The 25,666-nt window shown below is 35.3% G+C and overlaps 2 protein-coding genes across 2 annotated transcripts in view; one reads left to right on the forward strand and one right to left on the reverse strand.

The window, feature by feature from the left end:
* LOC135222411 (uncharacterized) overlaps window positions 1–25,666 on the reverse strand; it is a 440,725-nt gene that overhangs the window by 78,078 nt on the left and 336,981 nt on the right. The gene's annotated exons all lie outside the window — the stretch shown is intronic.
* LOC135221799 (uncharacterized) lies at window positions 136–6,964 on the forward strand. The gene is made up of 2 exons (XM_064259651.1): window positions 136–268; window positions 3,812–6,964. The coding sequence occupies exons 1-2, from the start codon at window positions 266–268 to the stop codon at window positions 6,437–6,439; spliced, it is 2,631 nt and encodes an 876-aa protein (XP_064115721.1). The 5' UTR covers window positions 136–265; the 3' UTR covers window positions 6,440–6,964.

The raw sequence follows: 25,666 nt of genomic DNA on the forward strand, positions 1-25,666 counted from the left end.
TAAAATCAGTACGATTTTGCTATATGTTCTCGCCAAAATATGATTTTGTCTTAGGAAAACCTTTAAAGACAATCGTGACTGTAAACAATCTACAAACAAATGCTAATGACCTCTTCAGACAATTGGTCTTAAATGGTGATTTTGAAATACTCAGTCCAAAGTAACCACAAAAATCAATTCGGTACAAAGTTCCTCAGTTCTTGTTTACACTTCAAGTGCTCAAAACTGATTTCTCTCATCGTCACTGATTCTGGACATTTAAGAAATGGTAAGGGTAGTTCTGTTCTTTGTCATGTTTGTGCTTCATTAGGTTAAGATTTTCTTCAATGAGATTTGAAAAGACAAGAACGTCGTAAGCTGTACGACAGACAGCGGTCGGGTCTAATATCCAAGTTTTCAGAAATAGTGTGATTGTGAAGTAAAGTGTGGTAGTTCTCTGGAAGAGCACCGCGAGGTGATATTATGGTTTATTGATGAACTTTTATTTACAGAACAATATATATGATGCAGTACAGGTGAGATAACTTGAGAAATTTATCGGAATCATTTGACAAAATTTATTGCACTACTTCAGTAAATAAACATCAGTAAATAAACATATCCGCGCAAATAAGCATAAGTAAATAAACATTCTTAAAATTACCAAAATTGTTACAGGGAACAATAGTTATATCTGCCGAAGATACTGATACAGTTATAGCTAGCTAATAGTAATTAGGATTGACTTTAGTTCTTGGAAGACAAGCACCTTCAGTTTTGAAAAATTGATAGCCATTAGTCTCGAGTTGGCCATTAAACCATGCTATTTGATTAGGTAAATAGACAAGTTTCTTAACTTTCAAATTTTACAACTAACCTTTTAAAAACATAGAAATAGCGAAATCGAAATATAAGTTTAGACTTTCACTTCAACCATAGCGAATGTCACAACGTTAGAGATTACCGAAAACTCTTAGCTCCAGGGTACATAGACTGTTTGTGAACCGAATTCCAGTGTCAATGTTAAAGTTTAAAGTATTTATTTGATGAGTCTTAGAACCCACATAATTTATGCATTTTCGGAAATAAGAATCATTGACTTAAGCAATGACTGTTGTTGATTATTCGTAAAAGAACGTTTAACGCCATCTAAAAGCCTATAAGGCCAAACAGAATATGGAAGTGTTAAAATCTTTGAAGTTCAGAGTGAAAGGGGACTGCGAGTTCGGGAAGAATATGGCGCAAAAAGTCATTTCGTGCAAGATCACTCTGTAAACATTCCCGTAAAATATTTGCTATTAGTAATTTAGTTAAGCCCAACGACTGCCTTGCAAATATAATTCATATGGCAAGAGTATTGCCTTTGTTTTTATGTGTTCCTTTTTTTTCTCAAGCCAATGTGTAATTATATGGTCAAGAATACCAAGGACTCGACGTTAAATATAGTAAATTACTGTAATGATAGTGTTTAACTTTCGGTGTATATTGGTTTAGCGTTATCGAAAAGCACTGTTTGGCTTAAAGTAAAAATGCTTATAGCGTTCCTCGCAAAATAGGTGAACAAGTATGTCTAATAGCCTTTGAAAAAATGCGAGTAAATCTTAGTGTGTTGCCATAATTAAATTTACGTTTGCTGAGAAATAAACTCCCTTCTGCATTCAGAGTTCTGTTGCACTTAATAAAGCAACGAGCTGGTGTCATTACTGGAACAGAAGGATTTCAAGTTACGAGCCATGATGCTCCTTAAATGTTTGTTTTATAGCTTTCATATATGCAACCCCCCAAGACTGTACACAGTAAGTTCCAGAAGTGAAGCGGAATTGATCGTACTTCTTTAAAAAAAACTTGTTGGGTTGACAGTTAGTATATTTTATTCAAATTATTGCCATCCTATTTATCTGATAATACGTATCAGTGATTGACTGTATAAGCGCAGAAAGTATTTCCCCAGTGAATGATCGATGTTAGTTCAATAATTTTTTATTGAAGGAAAAAAAAAAGTTTTCCCCCAAGAAACCTCTGCGGCTGTGTTTTATATCAAGTGCTCACCATAGAGTGGCAGCAGGAACAGAGTACATAAGCATTGGCCCAATATTTGTAAATTAACTTTCTACTTTTATAGCGTTATATCGAAAGTTATCAAAGCACAGACTAGTTTAGCATCTGATTAAATGAAATATAAATAAGACAAGTTGGTGTAAAAAAAAAAACAAAAAACAAATCCAAGATATATGCTCGTTTAGCATTGGTTACATGGTTAGGCCTATTGCAAGAATAAAGGAAATATATTTTCCAGCTTGTTAGTTAATAATTTAATCGAATTCTCAATTGTGCAAATTTTTACATGTGGAATTGCGTTTAGGGTCGCACCAAAGAAGTATTTTCGTAGGTTTCCACCTTTTTTTTTTTTCTTTAAAGTGCGTGAGAGAGACTATTCTTGTCCATACGATCCGGAGTGTGAATATGCTTGGCGAGCATTATTTTAGTTCTTGTATCTCCTGTTATGCGCTCTCTCTCTCTCTCTCTCTCTCTCTCTCTCTCTCTCAGGACCTTTTTATCTAGAGAGGAATAACCAGAGGTCTGTTTTAAGAATCAAGCACTAGGCCTATTGGTCATGCTCGGGTGCTTCATATATAATATATATATATATATATAGATATATATATATATATATATATTATATATATATATATATATATATATATATATATATATATATACACATACATATACATACCCAAAAAAACTCATAAATTTGTTATACAATAATGCTTGACTAGATTGAACCGATTACTTGTTGTCCGTGGAAATATGAATTTGGGTGATATCACTCTGTTAAGATACGCCCACTTATGCAGATTTCAGTCTTAAATTTCACGGTTGGGATATGATTCGAAGATCTGAGGTAAAAGGTTGAAGTGAAAAAGGTGGAGTTAGTATTGTGGGTAGAGGGAGAGGGGGGAAGGGTTGTGTGTGTGTGTGTGTGTGTGTGTGTGTGTGTGTGTGTGTGTGTGTGTGTGTGTGTGTGTGCGCGCGCGCGCGTGCGTGAGCAACCCTTGAACGAGCCGAGACCACCTCTGTGATCCAGTACTTCAAATGAAATTCTTACTAAAAAACAGAAGTTCGTACCCGCTGCTTCGGCCATTAGATAAGCCACGTCTGAATGCCAGGTGTAGTTGAAGGTGATGAAAACATCGGGCTGATTAGTTTAAATTTACCAGCACTTCACGTGATCACCTCGGCACTTTCTTGGATTGCATCACTTTATAAAGATTTGGCTTCCATATACTATAGTGTCATTATGATTAAAGCCCCACAAAAAGGACCAAAGTGAGGAAGCGCTGTAATCCAGTGCTTATTGTTCTATAGCTGCTGCTGCTTCCAAAACCTTACAACAGGCTATTCATCATAAATGCTAAATTCATTTAAAATAAAATTTTCTACTGTAGCTGTTGAAAACAAAATTTTCTACTGTAGTGCAAACGAAATTTAGTCTATTCCTTTAAAAATATGTGCGATTCACAGCGACACTTCATTGAATTCTTGTAACTAAGTCCGGAAAAGACCGTAAAACTCTATTTCCTGTTAACCAATCTGTCAGTTTCAAAAGAAACCGTGTAAGCTTGAAAAGTAATGACCCTGTATTTTACTGTTCCCCTCCGAAACTGAATAGTTGCTTTTTTCACTGACCACGATAATTATCTCCCGTATTCTATGGATGTGGAATAAAATTTTCATGAGATTACGCCTCCATTGCATATTCTGCCTTTTCATTTCATATACATGTGGTCTTACTTTACATATGAATATAGTGAATTTTTTCTCATTTCAGAAGTTGAACGAGAAAACGCGGGAAAAACTGTCTTCAGCACCACCTACCTCCAATAGTACAGGAGGAGGGTTAAATTTGAGTATCTCTCAGTACGTGGAGGAAGACGTTGATGTGGCAGATATGCTGTATCGCGATGCTTCGAACAGCGAACCAAGGCTTAAAAAGAAATCTCCACAGGTTGAGTGTCCTGCAAAAGCTGAACAACCTTTGACTCGATACGCTCCTTCAATTTTGGCCAGGGAGAGAAACGCAATTGCTACACATAATGTTGTATGTAGTACTCCTTCCTTGTCAGTGTCTGTGAAAAATGCTAGAAGGAAAAAAACCTTTTCACAGAAGGTGACAGGTAACAGTGACAGCCATACAGTAAGCTCTATTGTCCCTGGTAATAATGTTAGAGATTGTCCACGTTGCTATAGTTATTCAGAGATTTTGCAGAAGAAACACCAACGATCAGCATCCGGTGGGTTAATCACACAAGGCTGGAGAGAATCGAAAAATTTTGGACCTCTAAATTCTTTATGTATGAATGGATGCCCACCACAAGAGACAATGGCACCTGCAATGTCCTCTCTCACCTCCACAGCCGCCAAGGAAATTTACCAAAATAAAGACACTAAGAAAACACACAATTTCTCTGAGAATAAGCTGACAAGTGGAACCATTAAGGGAATATTGGTCAAGACATTAAGTAATCAAGGGGAATCTCCTCCCAGTGTGGAAAGCCTTCGAAAAAAGAAAAATGGTCTGTCTCCTCATTCAGAACCTCGAAGGCTGGAGAAAACTACGTCCTTATCAACTAACGCTGCTGAAATTTCTTCTAAATTGGCAGACAAATTTCGAGAAATTTATCCTGAGGAGATGAATTACTTCTGCAATGACTTAAACATTTATCCCGTAAAAGAAGTGAATAGCTTTTACACCCCGCCCAGTGCTAAACAGGATAACGAGTCACAGAACCACCATGGCAGCTTCAACAGTGACTACGGTAATTCTCCTGACAGCTGGCAATCAGAGTTAGACAGCAGCATTCTAAGAGAATGTGTAAATGAAAGTCCATTCCTCAAAAATAAGTATTTTGCACAACAGACTTCTGGAATTATTCAGTGCTTTGATAATACTGAGAGCCAAGCAAATATAGAAAAAGAGTGCCTAGACTTTTCTTTTATCAATTCAGATTTTAGTATGATTAGTGGCCATCAAAATATGACTGATTTACTGAAAATAACTTCAGAGCTAGAGGAAAGTCTTATAGATCATGATCTATCATTCCGAACAGTGTGTTTAAATTCATCTGAATATTATGATAGTTTAAATCAAAGTGCAACACCAACAAGAAATCAACACTTTTTCAATGATGGACTAAATATGTCAAATTTTACAGATACAATTACACCTAAAGCTTATACAACATCAGTTATCTCAAATAAAGAAACCGTTCAGCACAAAGAATCCACGGCAGATTCTTCCTCACTTGAAGTGCCTGATCAAGGACGGAGAAAATCTGATGTCACAGACTTGATAAAGAAATTTAACAAAATGAGTGGCAAAAGATATTCCCTGTGTTTAGATTCAGAACGTGGGGAATGGAGAAGTCAACATGAATACTCGGAGGATGATGACCAAGACTCGAAAAATAACTGCGACAGTCTACACTTAACGGAAGAATGGCCGGACACTTGCAGAGTTGGCAGAAGACACTCTGATGTCGTGTTATTAACTGAAAAATTCAGAAATATGGAAAAGGGGAACTTCCCTTCCAGTCACCATAGGCTGACCAAAAAAGCACCTGAGGATTTCACAAACGGCCATGCTTCTCATGTAGGCAATCACTCTATTTCTAGTTCCATAGGCAATGACAGCGAGACCTTTTCAACTGGCAACCTACAAGTTTCTGATGATTTCAGGATAGAACGACGAGATTCTGATGTTGCTTTCCTGATTCAGAAATTTTCTTCAATGGACATTGGAAGGCACTCGAGTCATTCCTCGCACTCGAGTGCAATGGACTCTGGGGAAATATCACCTAAGCATAATAAGGAGTCTTGTGCTAAACAAATGATGTCTACTAGATTTGCCAGCAACGGAACTGGAATTCTGGTAAAACCACGAGTGCATTGTAGACAGCTCTATCCAGACGAGTTGAAGTATTTTACTGGCGAAGTTGCAGGCTCACAATCAGGGCCTTGTAGTATTCAGAAGTTCTCTAAAGAGAGAACCAGAAGGCTCTCTAGTCATTCCTCGCACTCAAGTGTAATGGACTCTGGGGACATGTCACCTGGGCATAATAATCAGTCCTACGCTAAAAGTTTGTCTACTAGAAGCTGCTACAAGACAACTGTCATTCCAGGAGTAGGACGAATACGTTATAGAGAGCTCTATCCAGATGAGTTAAAGTATTTTACTGACAAAGTTGCGCACGCACAATCTGTGCTTTGCACATTTCAGAAGTTCTCGAAAGTGAACACCACAAGTCTCTCAAATGCAATGGATTCTGGGGAAATGTCCCCTGAGCATAATAAGCCTTGCATTAAAATGTCAACTAGTACCAACAACGGAACTGGAACTCTGACAATAGGGCGAGTACGTTATAGAGAGCTCTATCCAGATGAGTTACAGTATTTTTAGCCACTGTGTTAGTAAGAATCTGTCTGTGTCTTGTAAGAATCTGTCTGTGTCTTGCATTATTCAGAAGTTCTCAAAAGTGAACATTTGAAGGCTCTCGAGTCATTCCTCTCACTCAAGTTTAATGGGCTCTGAGGAAATAACACTTGACCATAATCTTCATTGCTTTAATAAAAGTTGCTTTTCCTTTTATTTTAAATCTTTAATTATTGTATCTACCACATTAATAGAGTACAAATAGGGGCAAACCTGACCTGGAGCAGCTATCTGTACGAAGCCAAATGTTTTCATTCCAGTTTAATGGACTCTGACTAAATGTCACTTGACCATAATAATCGGTCTTGCGCGAGTCAACTAAAAGGATGCAACGGAACTGAAAGTCTGGCACAAGATCCGAAACGCTGTAGAGAGCTCTACCCAAGAACGGCTATCTGTACAAAGCCAAGTGTTTCATTATTTATGAATAAGTATGTCTTAGTTTTACCAGACCACTGAGCTGATTAACAACTCTCCTAGCGCTGGCCCGAAGGATTAGATATTTTTACGTGGTTAGGAACCAATTGGTCGCCTAGCAACGGGACCTACAGCTTATTGTGGGATCCGAACCACACTATAGCGAGAAATTAATTTCTATCGCCAGAAATAAACTCCTTTGATTCCGCGTTGGCAGAGCCGGGAATCGAACTTCGGACCACCGGATTGGCAGCCGAGCGCGAAAACCACTCGTCTAGCGCGGAACTTCATTATATATGAAAGCTTACATTTTAAGGACCTAGGAAAAAAACACCATAACCATTGAAAACATGTTATTAATTGCATTTCAGTTATAACTGATATATTTACATGGAAAGTACTCCTCAATACTAAATATAAATATAAAAACTTAGTATATATATATGCATAATTTACCTGTGTTTTGGATTTACGTTTATATTCCATCATGACTGTATTGTAAAGCTTTTTGTCATAACCACTCGTCTAGCGCGGAACTTCATTATGTATGAAAGCTTACATTTTAAAGACATAGGAAAAAACACCATAACCATTGAAAACATGTTATTAATTGCATTTCAGTTATAACTGATATATTTACATGGAAAGTACTCCTCAATGCTAAATATTAATATAAAAACTTTGTATATATATATATGCATAATTTACCTGTGTTTTGGATTTACGTTGATATTCCATCATGACTTTATTGTTAAACTTTTTGTCATAAGTGAGCCCTCAAGTACCGAAATAAAATTTATATTCTGAATACATTATATTGTGCCTAATTCAATCATTCTACGTGTTCTTAATCTGCAAATAGCCATGTAACATAATGGTTATAATTATCATCTTGGTACCACAAACTATTATCCAAGTAAGGTATTCTGTATTCCAGAATATGAAAGGTTTAGGTATCCTGTATAATATAATATAGCCTCTTCAAGTCACCTTTTATAATGTATGTATATATGTATATATACATACACACACACACACATATATATATATATATATATATATATATATATATATATATATATATATATATATATATATACATACATATACCGAGAATGATAAATTAACCAAATTTGTCGTTCAGACAGTAAGGAACTGAAGGACTTTCACATATAGCAGTTTCCCATAAAATTCGTTTTCTTTGCACGGAGATTTCAAAAATGATAGAAAACCATTTGTTTGGCATACTCTCATATTTTCCTGTTACTTTCGATGACAATTTTGAATAATTTGCTTATAAATTAATTTTAATTGTTTCTGAAAACTATTTTGAATTGCCATTAACCTAAAACACAAAAGCGAAAACTGTGTAAAAATGAGCCTGTTTACCAAACTCCAGTGACGATGTCAAAACAGGTGATTAATGAAAGACTCCTGTTTACAATAAGATCCTGTATGTGTGGTACTAAAACATACGGGACATGGAAAGATTGTTTAACAGTAGTCTATACGTTTAGCAATGATACAATAGTATTGTTTCCAAGAAATCGCAGGGATGTTTCACCCCTTCTCTAAATAAAAACTGATTCGGAACTTGGGAATGATGAAAAGTAACTCATCAATTTATGAATCTATTGTCAATTGTGGCGCCGATAATTCCCGAGCTAGGAATGACTTGTAGCTACTAAAAACTGAATCACAAGTCGGCAGCATTACAAAACCTACTCCGCTTTCAGAGTACTTATTGGTATAAGCGTTAAATGGGACGCGTTCCGTGCGTGTTATCTTGTAAGAACTTTTCGTGTCCGGTCTACAACATTGCTTACGAGGTTGATCAAGATGGTATTAAACATAAAATAAGTGAGCTCGAATATGACAGATAGCACACTATCACAAGAAAATTCTAAACTGGTGTGGTATGAAAAAAAAAAAAAAGCCTTTGTGCCCTCTTAATTATATAAGGAGGCGACGACCTTTGATTTCTTTTTTACTTTAGTTTTTGTAAAAAATAAATAAATAAATTAACTTTCGCATATACTTCTGACTGAAGGTTGACTGAACAAGCAACATTACCACAAACTTATCTAACATATTTTCCAAAACAGGAGCCATAATTTAAAAAAAAAAAAAAAAAAAAAAAAAGCGTAGAAGAGGAGAACTGTAAGTAAACCTGGACTAAATCGGCTCCACTCAACAAGTGTCTAGGTCCTTCAAGGCTTTATAACATGCATCTCTCTCTCTCTCTCTCTCTCTCTCTCTCTCTCTCTCTCTCTCTCTCTCTCTCTCTCTCTCTCTGATAGAAGTCCCAATCCAAGGAAACTTCAAATACATCTGGCTGTTCTTTGACTGAATGATTTATAGACTTTTGGCATACATGCCAAGCACTGCACTGGGGCAACTACGGTCATTCAGAGCTGAAATGGGAATCGCCAGTGAAAAAAAGGTTTGACATGTGTAACGGGGGAAAACCTCGCATTTGCACCATGAATCAACTGTTACGTGTGAGTGTGGTCAGTATGATGGAAGAAAGAGAATATGAATGGAGGAACAGAAAAAAAGTATGAAGGGCGGTTGCAGCTAGGCGCCGAAGGAATGCTGCAAACAACCTAAAGTAATGTACATAGCACCGAATGAGGTGCATTGACGGCTCTACCCCCCCTAAGGGGGCTTTTCTTTGACAATAAGGCTGCGTAATGTATTTAGTGGCGATGCTATTAACGTTCAAGTCTTTTCACCTTGGGTCAAAAAAAAAGGAAGGACTTGTCTACTTTTGAGAACTACGGAGCAAATTGCTTTAAACGGTACTCTTTGAAAGTTACTAGACCATACTGTTACTAACTTCTTTAAAAGATTGTTCAAGTCTAGTGACTTTCATTTTACCGACAAAAGTTTTTCGACATCTCTGTGCACTTTTATGGTAATGGAGACGGTGCAGTATTAAGTGTGTCTGGAGTCGATTGTACTGGCAACATTGCTAGAACGTTTAAAAGACTTTGCCATGATACGTTACGAGAAATTGTTTGATATATTAATCAACAGGGGGTTGTACCCATTCGTCAATAGACTACTAATAACAAGGTATAACAATACTGAAGCTAAAGTTAAACTGAATACTATTTAATCTGATAGATTCAAAATTGAAGATGGAGTGAAGCAAGGAGGGGTAATGTCTGTGCAGCAGTTTTTGTATATGCAGATGATATTGTTTTTGCTCTTTCCCACAAGAAGAGGCATGCAAATTTAGTTGGGTGTATGTGAAAGTTTTTGTCGTGAATATGAGTTAACATTTAACCCTGACAAATTTGCAGCTATTTTGTTCAGTGATTAAAATATTCCTGTACAGTTAGCATTTTGTGGAGCGCAGGTGACGGTTGTGAATGAGGTGAAATATTTGGGACATGTTCTGACCAACTCAAGACATATATTTGATACTAGCCCAATGATCACTGATGTAAAATGCAAGACTAATGGTAGTCTTTGTAAGATAATTTCTTTGTCTGCTGACACAAGGGTTAAAATGTTTAATACTAATTGTTCCAATTATTATAGCTCACAGCTGATTGGCTGACAAATGTAGCCTGGAACGTTTCGTCTCCACATAAGTGGTAGGGCCTTTTCATTTTTAAGAAGGGACTCAGTCATGATCTAAACTTATTTTCTTATTTCACAGAATGCTTCGTTTTTAAAGAATCAATTTGTCATTTATCTCGTTCAACGTAAATAACGATGTCGGCAATTTGTTACATAACAATACTACAGAGAGAAGTGCTAAGCAGTTACTAAAGAAAAATGATAATTGTGAAGAGATCTGGAAACTGTTTTTACTTAGGACTTTCTCTGGGTTGAGTAAGATTTTATCTTTGCAAATTTAAAAATATATGTAATTCTTGTAACTATATGAATTTTATCAATCACCGTGATTCATATATATGCATTAAGGTGCAAATATCCTTTTATATCTAATTCGCGGGAATTAATGTATTTTCATATATGTTAAACGAAGTGGAATTTCCTAGTTGATGAGAAATTCGTCGGCTCATGGTCTCGAACCATGGGACCAAGAATTCAGGACATACAGTGACGCTCTTCACCCACAAAACTATCATGAGAGTTCAAGAGCGTTCTGAATTCTTGGTTCCGTGGTTCGAGCCCATGAGACGACGAATTTCTTATCAACTAAAAAATTCCCCTTCCGTTAACAATATGAAAGTGTATTAATTCAGGGGCAGAGCGAATCAGATATCAAAAGACATTTGTAGCTTAATAGATGTAATTATACGTAATTGCATATAAATGAAGATTTGAATTTGAATTTGAATTAACCAAGCGGAAATGTTTCTGCTAGTACTACATTCAATAATAATATTTATAGCAACTTCTTATCATCATTATTATTAAAATTTATACTGAATTTTGGTTTTAAGGCACTTTATATATATAATGTTATAATAGATCTAAATATATATATATATATATATCATATATATATATAATATATTATATATAAATTATACATTATAATATATAGACATATATATATATATATATATATAGATATATATATATATATATATAGATAGTAGATAGATAGATAGCTAGATAGATCGATAGATACTAGATAGATAGATAGATAGATAGATAGATAGATAGATAGATAGATAGATAGATAGATAGATAGATAGATAGATAGATAGATAGATAGATAGATAGATATATCAAAGGAATGACAAACAAGTACTTGTCGAAAACGATTCATACGCCAGTAACTAACATGTAATTTGCAGCTCTGGCAAATTTACAGACATCCTGCTCTTAATAAGCGTATGTGGCTATATTTTCATATTTTACTTCTGACATCCATGCACAAATACAATAACAAAACTGAATAAAGGACAATGACTGATCGTACAATATTGCCCCTCAAATATGTTTGTCAATCTGATAAATGGCCCCCGGAAGCTAGCAGTCGCTTGTAAAAATGTTGCTTATGCTCTCTGATAATACAGCCCTCTAAAATTTCCATGTTCGTATAATTCATTTACTTCTTCCTTCAGGCCCACCCATTTCCCAAGGAAATGTTACGGGATAAGTTTCACGAGAGCACTAAAACTATGCATTCCCACCATGAATAATTTTCACCCTAAAAAGACTCATAAATATTATCCTTCTCGTAATGATTACATCAGCAAATACTAGTAGGATAAAAAAAAATCCTCTCGCACTCATCGAGAAATATCTTTGCTTGCAAGAAGGTCGAACACTTAATATTAAAAAATGACATCCTTTTTGAAGAATTTAAATTTATGGACAACACACCAATCCCAGTACTTTTTTTTAATATCCAGCAATTCTGTAAAATCAAAACATAAATATGATAAAACGTTCCAAAAGCGAGCCCCATTAAATTAATTCAGTTATCATTAAATGAGCTACAGGTCCTATGACCTGGAAAATAATTTTTCCCATCTATTTGGTTTTTCAGCCCCCAGTAATATCTAGCGTTTAATGAGCCGGAAAGTTTGATTCACTGCATTGGCATAACATGGAGGTCTGGCATTATTCTCAAAATAATTCCCGGAATTTATTGTTGATTGTTTGTCTCTTCTGTCTCTGCAATAGAGGCGGGTGATTAGCGTTCCTCGCAGAAGGTCTGAATGTCAAGATGTTGAATCCTTCTTATAGTGGATTATCTCTGTCTGTCAGTCTGTGAGACCTGCCATCTAGAAACACAATGTTCTTCTTCAAATATTCATATGCTGGGAGGGGCGTCTCCCCAGATGTTCCAGACACATTCCATCTATCACAAGTGAGGCTACTGTGAGAGATTATTTAGTGTGTGTATGCGCGTGTGTGCTCGTGTGCGTGTACAGGTATTGGGTGAGCGAAGGTAATTTGATATATTTCAGATTAGCCGGAAGGTAACACCCCCCCCCCCAAATAAATAAATAAATAAATAAAATAATATAAGTGCTCTTAAGGATCCTGGCAAATACTGCTCCTATTACGCCGACGTATGGAATGGTCACCATTCAAACGAAAGTGCTGCATATTCCCCGTAAAATAATAACGAAAAGTAACACGCATCCCTAGTATGAAATCTCAAATTCCAGTGATTATGTGATTTAATAAGAGACTGTTTTTATTGAAGTACAACGACTGACAATGTAACTCAGAACTAATCGTCGAAATTGTGATGAAATTCTGAAGTCAGCTGACGCGCGCCACAGACACACCACCCGGCCGATATCAGATATAGCATTACTCATCTTAAGGTCCCGCTATAAGAAGGAAAACGTAGAGAAAGGAAAAAAAAATTAACGAGAAAAAAAAAATCATTTCTTCGTATCTTTAAATTCTTCTCGCCTTTGCTTGAAATATATTCTTAATTAATGTTATGGTAATGTAATCATATGAAGCTAGATGAAAGGAAATATTGGATTAAGAAAGGAAGAAGTTTCATTGAATTTAAAAAAAATCTCAATAGTTCTCTGAATTCAGCAGAAGGATTATTTATCTACATTACAAGTAAAATTGAATTTCCTCCGTAAATACTTTCAGTAAAGAAATTAATTTAATTGTACTTTTATTTTACTACATTGCAGCACTACACGACAAAGATAAACGGAAAATATATGTAAAAACATCTGTGTATACTGTCAGCAAGCATAAGACTGTGTACCTATGTATGTATGTATGTATCTATGAAGAGCCATGGGCCATAAATGAATTAAACTTGCAGCAGCGCCACTCAAGTCCCAAGACAAATGAAACTGTCCAGAAGCGGTCACTAACTCAATTATAACAAGAGGGTTGCGCAGGAAAACCAGAGGGACTGAGGGACAGACGTATCTAGACACCCTGCCCCCTCTTTACTACGCATCCTGAGGCGACCCCCGTTTCTATTCCCCGACCTAATTCATAACTCCTTGAGAGAAACCTCAGCCGCCCTCACGGCTTCTTTGTGTTAAGGGGTAACAACGAGGCCGATGTTCTCACAAGAGACTTCAGAAGTCCTTGGGATGATATGTCCAACGTCTTTATGTTACAACATAAGATTTCTGAGGTTCTGGTGGGGTTGTGTTTCGGCAATTTGTCAAAGGATGCTAATTAACGTGGATATGGGGAATCCTTTTCCATGGCCCCGAAGAACAAAACAAACGGGTCAGGAAGTCTACCAGGTGTGTGTGAGATCTAGGCAAGGATTGAATAAGACCTAAAAAAAGACTTTCAGGAGAGAGAGAGAGAGAGAGAGAGAGAGAGAGAGAGAGAGAGAGAGAGAGAGAGAGAGAGAGAGATTCTTTGATCAAAACATTGCAATATTGATCACGAATCTTGAAATCAGATATTATTCTGAAGAAAAAATAATAGTAAACAATGACTTGTGTGTGTGTGTGTGTGTGAATTGTGTGTGTGAGAGAGAGAGAGAGAGAGAGAGAGAGAGAGAGAGAGAGATCCACTGCCAATACAAACAGCCAGTCGGGAGTATGCAAATTTCATAAGCTGTCTGTATGTATCAGTTACCAACCAGACTACAAAAAATAACTCCCCTTCATCCTTCCTTCCTTCGTTCTGTCCGTGGGCATTTTAGCATTTTCAGAATGGTGACGCAGGGCAAGGAATACGAGAATCCATTAGTTATTTGCATCGCCGTGTTTCTTTGGTAAAGCGAAGGAAAACGGAACGAGCATTTCAAAGGGTTTCTGAGTGTCTTTCAACTGGGGCTAAGGATGTTATACCTCTCATAATAAAATAAATATATATGCATGTACGTTCATACATAACTGAAGGACACATATACAAACTGGAGAAGACAGTCCAAAAATAAGCAGCCTCAGGGGAGAAGAGACGTGACAACGGCTTAGTAACAGTAATAGAAGGTTTAGTTCTTTCTCCTAGCGAAAGCTATTTTCGCAAAAAGAAAAAAAAAAAAAAATTCCTGTGAGAAGGAATGCCGATTTACCTTTTACTTAAGAAACAAAAACAAACCACGCATTTTACCCGATCACTTACATGGATATGTAAAAACATATTGATAGAGAAGTATATGCCTATAAACACAAAATAAAAGCAATACTTTGTGAGTATAAAATTTCAAGAGAAGCTCCCTCACAATAAATAAATAAATAAATAAATAAACAAATAAATAGAATAAACAAACAAATAAATAAATAAATAAATAAATAAATAAATGAAAAAGTTAAATTTTTCACTTCCACTCCTCTTTTTAAAAAGATACACAGATTTGTCCTATTTTCACCTGCTGAACAAGATTGACTTATAAACATAGATTTTATTAATTTACCACCAAAAAAAAGAAAAAAAAAAAAGAAGAAGAGCGCAGGGGGGGGTGGGGGGGGGGGGGGTGTCCGATTATGTAGGACTGTACATAACCCTTACCGATAAACATACACGTCAATTCATACTAGTGAAAAAGACAAACGGGTCCCCATATCTCTTGTTGCATTTGCTTAACTTTTTATGACATTGCATGAACCGTAGATGCCGACTGAATAAGGATGAAAAACACCAAAGACGCCAGAGCTAATTTCACATCGTTGGATGTGGCTTAGCCTCCTAGGGAAGTTTGTGTAATTGGAAGCTCAAAAGTTCAAGCGAGGATGCAATGCATTACAACCCTAAAGTAATTTCTACTTGTGTTTTATACCTTCCTTTCCACTTTTACCTATTTATCTGTGATAAATTATCACAGGTGAAGGGAGCCAGAAAGCACCGAATAGGAAAAGAATCAGAAGGAAAGGATACTTAGAATAATGGGCCCAAGAATATCAGAAACAGTAAAGCCAAATTCAAAAGGTCTATTCTCTACTGTCAAGCAAATCGTCCATTTTTTGGCAGTGTCTAATACGCATTTTTTTTTTTCTGAATTTTTATTTGTTTACATTGACGGTGATTCTATCACAGTGACTTCTTGTTTCAGCAAATTATCTAATCTGCCTCTCACCATCCATAGCTGAATCAGGAAGTCAATGGTAAAAGCACCGTTTATGCATATGACTTTAAAAATTGAAAATCTCCACATTCCACACTGTCAAAAATAGGGACGAAATGACTAGGAGAGACTTGGTGGACTACTGAATCTTACATAACGGAGGGACGATTGGGGTTGCGGAGCGCAAGAGCGCAATGTGACATATATGAGGGTAAACAATGAATTACTGGTGACACGGTGAGTCTCTTCATACAGCAAAATGTTTTTCTAGTAAATGTACTTTCAGGTATACTGACTATTTGTTTGTGATGTCAACGCCTCTAGATGAAAACAAAACAAAACACACACTCACACACACACACACACACACACATTTACCCTTTTTCCTATAGTAACACACTAAAAGAAATGTTAATAAAAATGAGTCGTAAGGAAAAAACATAATATATAAAATTCCATGTTTGCACTGACCCTCTTTTTAAATCGGCCAATCTAGCAAGGATTTAGTAGTACGAATTAAACAGCATAAGTATTTTGTCAAAACTGGGCAAACATCCAAGGCAATATTCATTCATCTAAGTGAAAACTCTCACATGATAAACTGGACTGAAAGTTCAGTAATTGCCTGATTGAAAGATTTCTCTTTACGAAATCTTTTAGGATCTGCTATTATACAGCTTACTTTCAGTTGTAATTTTAACCTTAGCCCTGGGATGTACTATTTGGACCCTGGTATTAGTAAAATGTTCAAGAATGGCTTAAATGATAAAATCACTGACTTAATTACAAATATACTTATTTTCTATGTATTTGTATGCTTAATATTTTGTTTTTAAATGTTCAGCTAGCAAAAATTGTTAGTTTACCAGTTGGAGAGTTGGAGAGTTGTAATAATATAAATGTTTTTAGTGGTCAGTCAACTTTTTTGTATAATCTTTTAAATATCTTGCCCTTGCTTCTGAGCTGTTGGGCCTAACCACGCACACTTAAAATTTCTGTGGGCATCACGTACCTGGTCCGGTTGAAAAGGATACTTTAGCCGGGACTCGCAGAAACAAGTGACGTATGACACCGTAATTAATTTGACAGAGAAAGAGAAAGTGAAGGAGGGGTTTAAAACAATAGATAATAATAAATGAATGATAAATGTTTACCAAATTCCTGACGTTGAATGAACCTATTGTGCTTAACCGACTCTTAACTATAATATTGTTCGCGTTTGTCATGGCACGATTAAGGTTAAGTTTATAAAAAAAACTTCTTGCTTTTTATAATGAGCTTAACAATATAAAAAAAAAAACCTTACTCTTGCCATTCAACCACTATGCTGGAACAAACGACTGGCGGTCAGCCATTGATGATAACCTTACACATGCAACGTTCTAAACCTGAATCTCTCTCTCTCTCTCTCTCTCTCTCTCTCTCTCTCTCTCTCTCTCTCTATATATATATATATATATATATATATATATATAATGGTCGTGTGTGTGTGTGTGTGTATGTATATATATATATATATATATATATATATATATATATATATATTATATAATATGTGTGTGTGTGTGTGTGTGTGTGTGTGCGTGTGTGTGTGTGTGTGTGTGTGTGTGTGTGTGTGTGTGTTTGTGAATTTTTTCACATCACCGTGATTCATATATATAAGCATTAAGGTACATATTCCTTTAATATCTAATTTGCTCTACCTTGGAATTAATACATTTTCATATATATTAACCGAATGGGAATTGTTTTCAGTTCCGTGGTAGAGCGAATTAGATATTAAAGGGAATCTGTAGTTTAATGCTTTTATATATATGTATATATATACATGTATAAAATATATGTACACACACATACACATATACATTCATACTTAGTTTAACTATAAGTATCTCGACCCAGTACTAAATTGGATATTAGTCAATAAACATGTTCCTAATGAAGCCCAGGAGTATAACTTCACCTGCCCTCTAGCTCTTGAGCTTTATTTTGACCTTACTCACATCTAGAGGATGTCGGCTCAGCCTTACCTCTCAGTGCATTTCAGTCTCAGGTTCAAGCCTTGTCTGATCCACAGTGCCTTGCTCTCTCTGTCTTACTTTTATATTCCCCTGCCTATATTCTAATTTTGTAGTTACAACTCACGGCTCACCTCGCAGTAGTATACTATAGTAGATTCACATCAACCGTGCATTTGATGTCTAGGCCAGTCCCTTACGACGCTCCTGATTGGCTGTTGATTAGCCAATCACAGGGCTGGAAACTCTGTCTCTCCGGAGTGATCACATAGGCAGGATGTATGTTCCACCGCTCCTGAAAGACGTATCCCTCAGGAGAGGTGGAACATAGATCCTACCCAAGTGAAGTCTCGAGTGAGACTGAGAGTTTCCAGCCCTGTGATTGGCTTATCAACAGCCAATCAGGAGCGTCGTAAGGGACGGGCCTAGACATCAAATGCACGGTTGATGTGAATCTACTATAGTATTTTAAGCAATGATATGAAACCATGGCCCAGTTCGTTCTCGATAAACGATCAAGTGAGGTTTGGAAATCAACGATAAAATTACATTCCAAAGAGGATAATAGAGGGGGAAAATGAAAAATTAGGTCAGGTCTACGTTGAATAATGTGACTGAAGGAAGACTAAATTGTCAACCCATAAGCACACGCAAAGCACACGGGATAAGACTTAAGAAAGACAGACAGAATAGATAAAACAGAGTATCATATTTCAACCTATCCAGTATTTCCATCAGTATAAATTCATGCATAACCGCTGGCAAGTTGCCGACAACCCGAGCCTTACCTAACGCTAATCCAATTGAAATTGATGTATAAATCTTATGTATATACCGGCACTAATTTACTCAAAATATCATTTTGCAGATTTCACATTATTCCTCACAACAAGATTTTCAATTCATATTACTGCCCTGATCAATAGACCATATCCCAAGTGTGTGTGTGTGTGTGTGTGTGTGTTCGCGCACGCAACGAATTCACATGACTAGTAACTCAAAAACCATGACATATTCAGGAAAGGACGAATTTGCAACCTAAGGCACACAAAGTGAGAAGCGAATAATTAATTATCATTCCAGAACAGCTTTACAGAATCCTTTGTAAACTTCCAGGTGTGAAAATATCAGCTCACCACCAGTGCCATTTTCCCATCGAGTACCATTATAACTCGGTGGATTTTAATTTATGCTAATTACTTTTCAATTTTTTCCAAACTTTGTTTGAAGCGAAAAATTTGTCGTCAGTTTTTTTTTTTTTTTTTTTTTTTTTTTTTTTTAACAGGAAGCTGATGAAAATGACTTCATTAAAACATCCATTACTTTGTCCTCCGGTAAGAGGAGTGATTTTGCCAAAAATATAATCACGTTAATGCTGAGAATATACAAATTTTGGGAAAGGATCAAATTAACATGAACAGTACAGTAATTATCTGGGGAGAAGAAAAAGCTATATAAAAAAAGTAGAGAATATAGGAATCTGCTCGGGGGTTGGGGGGGGGGGGGGGGGGGGGGGGGGGGGGGGGGGTGGGGGTGGGGGGGGGGGGGGGGGGGGTTGCGCCGTCAGTGAGCCCACGCAGTGCATTGTAAACATTTCTTAGTTCTTCGCAGCGTCCCTTCGGACCGCCAGCGGTAATCCCTCCCATTCATTTTGCCGTACCTCCGTTCATATTCCTTATCTTCAATCTTACTTTCCTTCCCCTACTAATAACTGTTCCATAGTGCAACTGCTAGGTTTTCCTCCTGTTACACTTTTAAAAACTTTTTATTCTCATTTTCACTTTCAACGACAAATGACCTCATAGGTCTCAGCACTTGGCCTCCGTTCCATTCCATGAAATAGTGAGCATTCTGTTCACTTTTTTAGCGAATATGGACTGAAAGATGGAAAGCTTAAGTAGGAAAATGAAAGGAATTTGAAAGATGTTGAACACAGTATTTTAAAATAGGAAGGTTATTACGGTAGTTGGCAACAGAATCACGCCCCGTCCTTTATTGCCTAAGTACATTCTACTCGCCAGACTATTGCAAGAGATCGTGGACGATACAAAACACTTTAAAGATGGAAAATTATACATGTGGTGTACTTATGACAATGATTACAAAGAGTGGCAAGTGCACTGAATGGACAAGATCTATGATAAATGAATCCGTACTAAGTAACAGCGATAAAGTTATGTTGATAATAATAATGGATATGAGATAAAACGATTTCAGCCAAACACCAAAAAGTTTAATTATGATGATCAACAAATTTAAAGGGACAATTACACTACTCCTTGTTTGTAGCGCACTGTCCTGAATGATTATATGCACTAAAAAAAGGAGAGCATTCAAGATTAAAGGAAATTAATCAGCAGGGGAAATAAGGAAGGGATACTGGTTTATTTTTGACTTGTTAAGAGAGGGACAGAAAGAGGGTGCAGGCGGAATGATTAAGCAAGTAACCGGTGCATAAGAGCGAAGAAACGCTATTATACAGGATAGGAGGGTGAGTAATGCAGGATTGGAAGTCTTGTTGCCTCATACCCTTGTTAAAATATTTCCGATTTACTTCTTAATTTCTCTTCGACAAAGTATAATGTTTTTTTATCATCATTTTCACTTGTATTTGCTCATAGTTCTTATGACCGCCCTTTACCCATCCAATTTTGCGAAAGAATACGTTAACGAAACTAAATAATTTTGGGGGCCGAAATGAATGTGTACATATAAGGAATAATTAAAATACCATGAAGAATAAAAATGAATAGTGACAGAGACTTTGAAGCCATTGGCATTGCCACATGAACTCAACGCCATTTCCTCAAGATTTCTCTTTCACTTCTTTTCCGTTCTTACTCCCATTCTCATCGACGACACCGTGAAAAGAGAGAGAGAGAGAGAGAGAGAGAGAGAGAGAGAGAGAGAGAGAGAGAGAGACGAGAGAAGAGAGAATGAGCGAGAGAGAGAGAGAGAGAGAGAGATAGATACCTGTCAAGTGATATGTCTAAGTATGAAATTTATAGTATTATAAATACAGTTTAATTATATTCGTAATACAGTTTGAAATAACGATTTCAACCGAGACATAACTATAAAGGTTATGCTCTACACTCCTCTAAAATCACATTTTGAAGGCATAAAAGGATCTAAAAACAAGCAAACTATTCAGTTGGATCTGCCTTCATTTAAACATACATGATGACTTAAATCTTTCCTTTTATAGGTAAATCGAACTTGGCTTTGGGTAAAAGTTCAATATCGTTCTCTCGGATGAAAATCACAGCACCAAAGTAACTGATATTTTTCTATTTGCATACTAACTAACAAGAAACAAATCTTGTCGATTAACTATATAAAGAACTTTTCAACTACCTTACAAATCATTATAAGGCTGGGAATTGACCGACATATAATTATGGAAGTCTGGCCCCACTTTAATTTTTCAATCAGCGAAACACTGTTCCATCTGTATTCATGGGGAAATTGTCCTTTATGTATATAATTATTTAGAAAGACTTAACATGTTTTAAGCAAAGTTGAACGCACTAGTAATAACAAGACAGGGAAAACCCGTCGACATCTTCAACACCCTACCTGACTAGGCTTCGACTGTCGATGAATTTTCCTGGTTCCTCTAAGGACAACAGTAAACTTGACAAGGAACTTGTACACGTTGACAGGTAACGTGATAGGTAAGCGGCAGGGTAACGTTAACCGAAGAAAGTTTTGCATCCAAACCCTGAAATATCCTAGCTTTGTTTTGTGGGAAGCTTTTAACAGCATTTGTTTGCATTTGATGTATTTGACATAAACACGAAGCTTAACGGCGACGCAAGACAAACTTGATAGCTGATTGGGTAGTGATTAAATTCACACAACGTTGACTATCCATATTTCTCATAGTATGCTAACCTAACTAAGTATCACATCAAGGATGACCATTTGTCCCTAGCTAATGCCCACAGGTGCATGCAATATTTGTCTCCCTTCATCAATTATGAACAAGGTAAATTCATTTTACAAATCTCTGTTTACAAGTAATTTTTCTAGAAATAGTGAGTGGAAAACTTCATGTCCATTTACTATTAAAATGTTAGTGATGGTTCACTTCGATTTAAGACAATTTATTAATGTTTACCCCTAACAGAATGTGGTTCCTGAAAATATATAAAAAAACAAAACAACAGTCACTGACGCCTTTATATTTTAACCCATAAACTCCCGTGAACTGAAACTTCAACATTAGCCATTTCACACACTGCGCTATACTTGCACTATATATATATAATATATATATATATAATATATATATATATATATATATATATATATATATACATACATACATATATATATATATATTTATATATATATATATATATACATATATATATTTAATATATATATATAAAGATACATATATAATATATTATAGATATATATATATATATATATATATATATATATATATTATATATATATATATATATAGATATATATATATAATAATACATGTTATGCCTCTATTTTGAAGGATCCATATGCTTCACCTACCTTCAGAAAAGATTTATATATATATTATATATATATATATATATATATATATATATATATATATATATATATATATATATATATATATATATATATAATGTGTGTGAGTACAGTAAAACTCAAAGAAACCTATTAACAAGAAACGTAAACTAACAATGAGAAAAGAATCCACAGCTGATACCAAGATGCTTCAAAATCCAAACACTTCGACAGTTTTAAGATAAAAGGGATGAAAGTGTAAATAATTCATATTTACAAAAAAAAAAAAATGATTTTGTCAACGTTCACTTTTTGGTAAAAAAGTGTCCGATAATCTTTTTACCTGAATTTTCCTTCCCGTAATATTCCCTAATAGTATTCCGGATAATTTGATGGACATTTTGCATGGCACCTACAATGTTCAGTCTCGTTGGGCTTAACCACAAAGAAAAGAGAATGAGGAAATATATATATCTTTATGTATATATGTGTATATATATGATATACTATATATATATATATATATATATATATATATATATATATATATATATAATACTCACATACACACACACACATATATGTGTGTGTTTGTGTAATATACTGTTAAATTCCCTTGAGTTTGACCTTCAGAGAATTTGAGGAATGATTTACCTAGGTTTTAATATATTCTTCTTTTGGCAGCGTCAAGAGTTATCTTGAGTGGTTTATGTTCATTGCAATATTTCTCTTAAATATCACATTAACACTAAAGATTTTGAAAGGAAATAAGATCTGTTGTCTGGGGATAACGACAAAAATTGTCTAATGGAAAATATTGGTTCTGAGGAGAGAGAGAGAGAGAGACAGAGAGAAGAGAGGGCGAGAGAGAGAGAGAGGAAATTGCTTCTCGAACCAATCCACACACATCGAACCTTATAGAGTAAAATTATGATCCAAGTCTCTTGAACCCCATCACCCAACCCCGGTGCGCCCCCCCCCCCACCCAACCCAAAAAATCAAGAAACGTGTGGTTCATAAATCACCCAGTCACAGGCACGCAAGGAGGATGAAGATATAATGAGAGTAACAAGCCATTATCGCTTACACTAATAGTAACATTAAATCACCTTGGAGTAGGACCGAGAAGAGAATGCCTGAATAAACATCTTTTGACTGCATGTCATTTCATGCAACGTTTCTCCAGGAATTTTCAGCTCATTTCACTCTTATAAGGAATTCATGGCTTGTTTATAACAAAGCGCTCTCTCTCTCTCTCTCTCTCTCTCTCTCTCTCTCTCTCTCTGGAGACGTTTTATATTTGAATAACCAGAATATGCCAAATTTTGTGTGTGGGAGCGTGGTATCTCGTTTTTAGTCTCTCTCTCTCTCTCCATATGGATATGACGGTCTTATATTTGAACAACTGGAGTATACCAAATTTTGTGAGTGGGAAGGTGACATAGATCGTTTTTAAGAGCCCTCCCCCGTCTCTCTCTTCTCTCTCTCTCTCTCTCTCTCTCTCAGGCAGAAATTCCATTTGATCAACCAGAGTATACCATATACTATTGCGAGTGAGAAGTTGGTATGCCTTGTTTTATAACAGCTCTCTCTCTCTCTCTCTCTCTCTCTCTGAAAAGCTTACATTTGAATAATCAGTTTATACCAAATTTGTGATTGATGAGATGGTAAAGCCTTGTTTGCATAAGATGAACTGATAGAATGTTATTGTTTTTCACTGAAGCCATTCTTTTATAAGGAAAAACTCACTGATGAAAAAATCAGCCTCATTTTGAATTAGATGATCAATGCAATTTTCTTACACTGAGGATAAACGAGCTATTTTTGGCAAGATTATTCGACGAAAAGAGTTTTTTCTTATCAGTGACGATCATTTACTGATGTGTATTTAACTTCCTATTATTTTGGAAGCTTGACTTGAAATTGAAGCTTTCAATGAATATGGTGCGCCTTAATAAGAATTCAGAGGAAATAAAGGGAAATACAGTAAGAAGAGATACCACCTCTCAAGTTTGTACATGCATAAGTGCTTACCATTTGCTCCAACAAATGTCAACGTCGTTTATCTACGCGCAAGCTCAATATTGGGCAACAAAACACAAATATAAATCTATATCTATATATATATATATATATATATATATATATATATATATATAATATATCATACATATAAAAATATACATATATAAACTATATATACATATATATCATAATATACATAAATAATACATATAATATAAATATATATATATATATATATATATACATAAATACATACGTGTACATAAATGTGTGCATATATATTTATAAACTTACACACGAACACACACACACACACACTATATATACACACACACACACACACACACACATATATATATATATATATATATATATATATATATATATATATATATATATGTATATATTTGGCATAGCTGACTTTTTGTTTGGGACGTCAGGTTTTGCTATTCCTTCTTCGTCTTTAGCCTTGGATGGTTGGTGTCTTAGTTCTCTCTCTCTTTTTACAGTATTTTCAAGAATTTTTAACTTTTAACTTCTGATTTTCTTTTTAAACCATTAATTTTTAATTGCCTTGTAATTTTGTGAATTCCTTTTTATAATGTATTTACTTTTATTGTTCACAGACTGATGATGAACCGAGAATTGTGTGCGAAACGTTTTTAATAAACTATGGCCTTCTACTGATGTATTATGGTACCCCCTGAAGTATTGTTATCTTCGCCGACTGGAGACTATATATATATATATATATATATATATATATATATAATATATATATATATATATATATTTGTGTGTGTGTGTGTGTGTATGGTGTATATATATATATATATATATATATCATATATATATATATACACATAATATATACATATATATCATACACAGTAATATACATATAATATAATCTATATATATAGTATATATATACCAACATCATGATAACTTTCGACTAATTTGGAGCAAGGAAAATATGAAGAAATTAAAATATCGAGATTTTTTGCTTTGCCACTGAACTTCCCTTTCCTTCCCACTGGACTCTCTCTAATGAGGTCATTTCAACTTCTTACACTCGTTGCAATTTATGATAATGGCGCTAATTCTTACCCTCCCAAAGGCATCCCGTTGGGCAGTTGGGAAGAGATAATTCCACAATATATAATTGACGTATTATTATTATTATTATTATTATTATTATTATTATTATTATTATTATTATTATTATTATTATTCAGAAGATGGAACCTATTCACATTCAGCAAG

Source organism: Macrobrachium nipponense, chromosome 3 (genome assembly GCF_015104395.2).
Source record: "Macrobrachium nipponense isolate FS-2020 chromosome 3, ASM1510439v2, whole genome shotgun sequence".
In the NCBI taxonomy this organism is placed as follows: Eukaryota; Metazoa; Arthropoda; class Malacostraca; order Decapoda; family Palaemonidae; genus Macrobrachium; species Macrobrachium nipponense.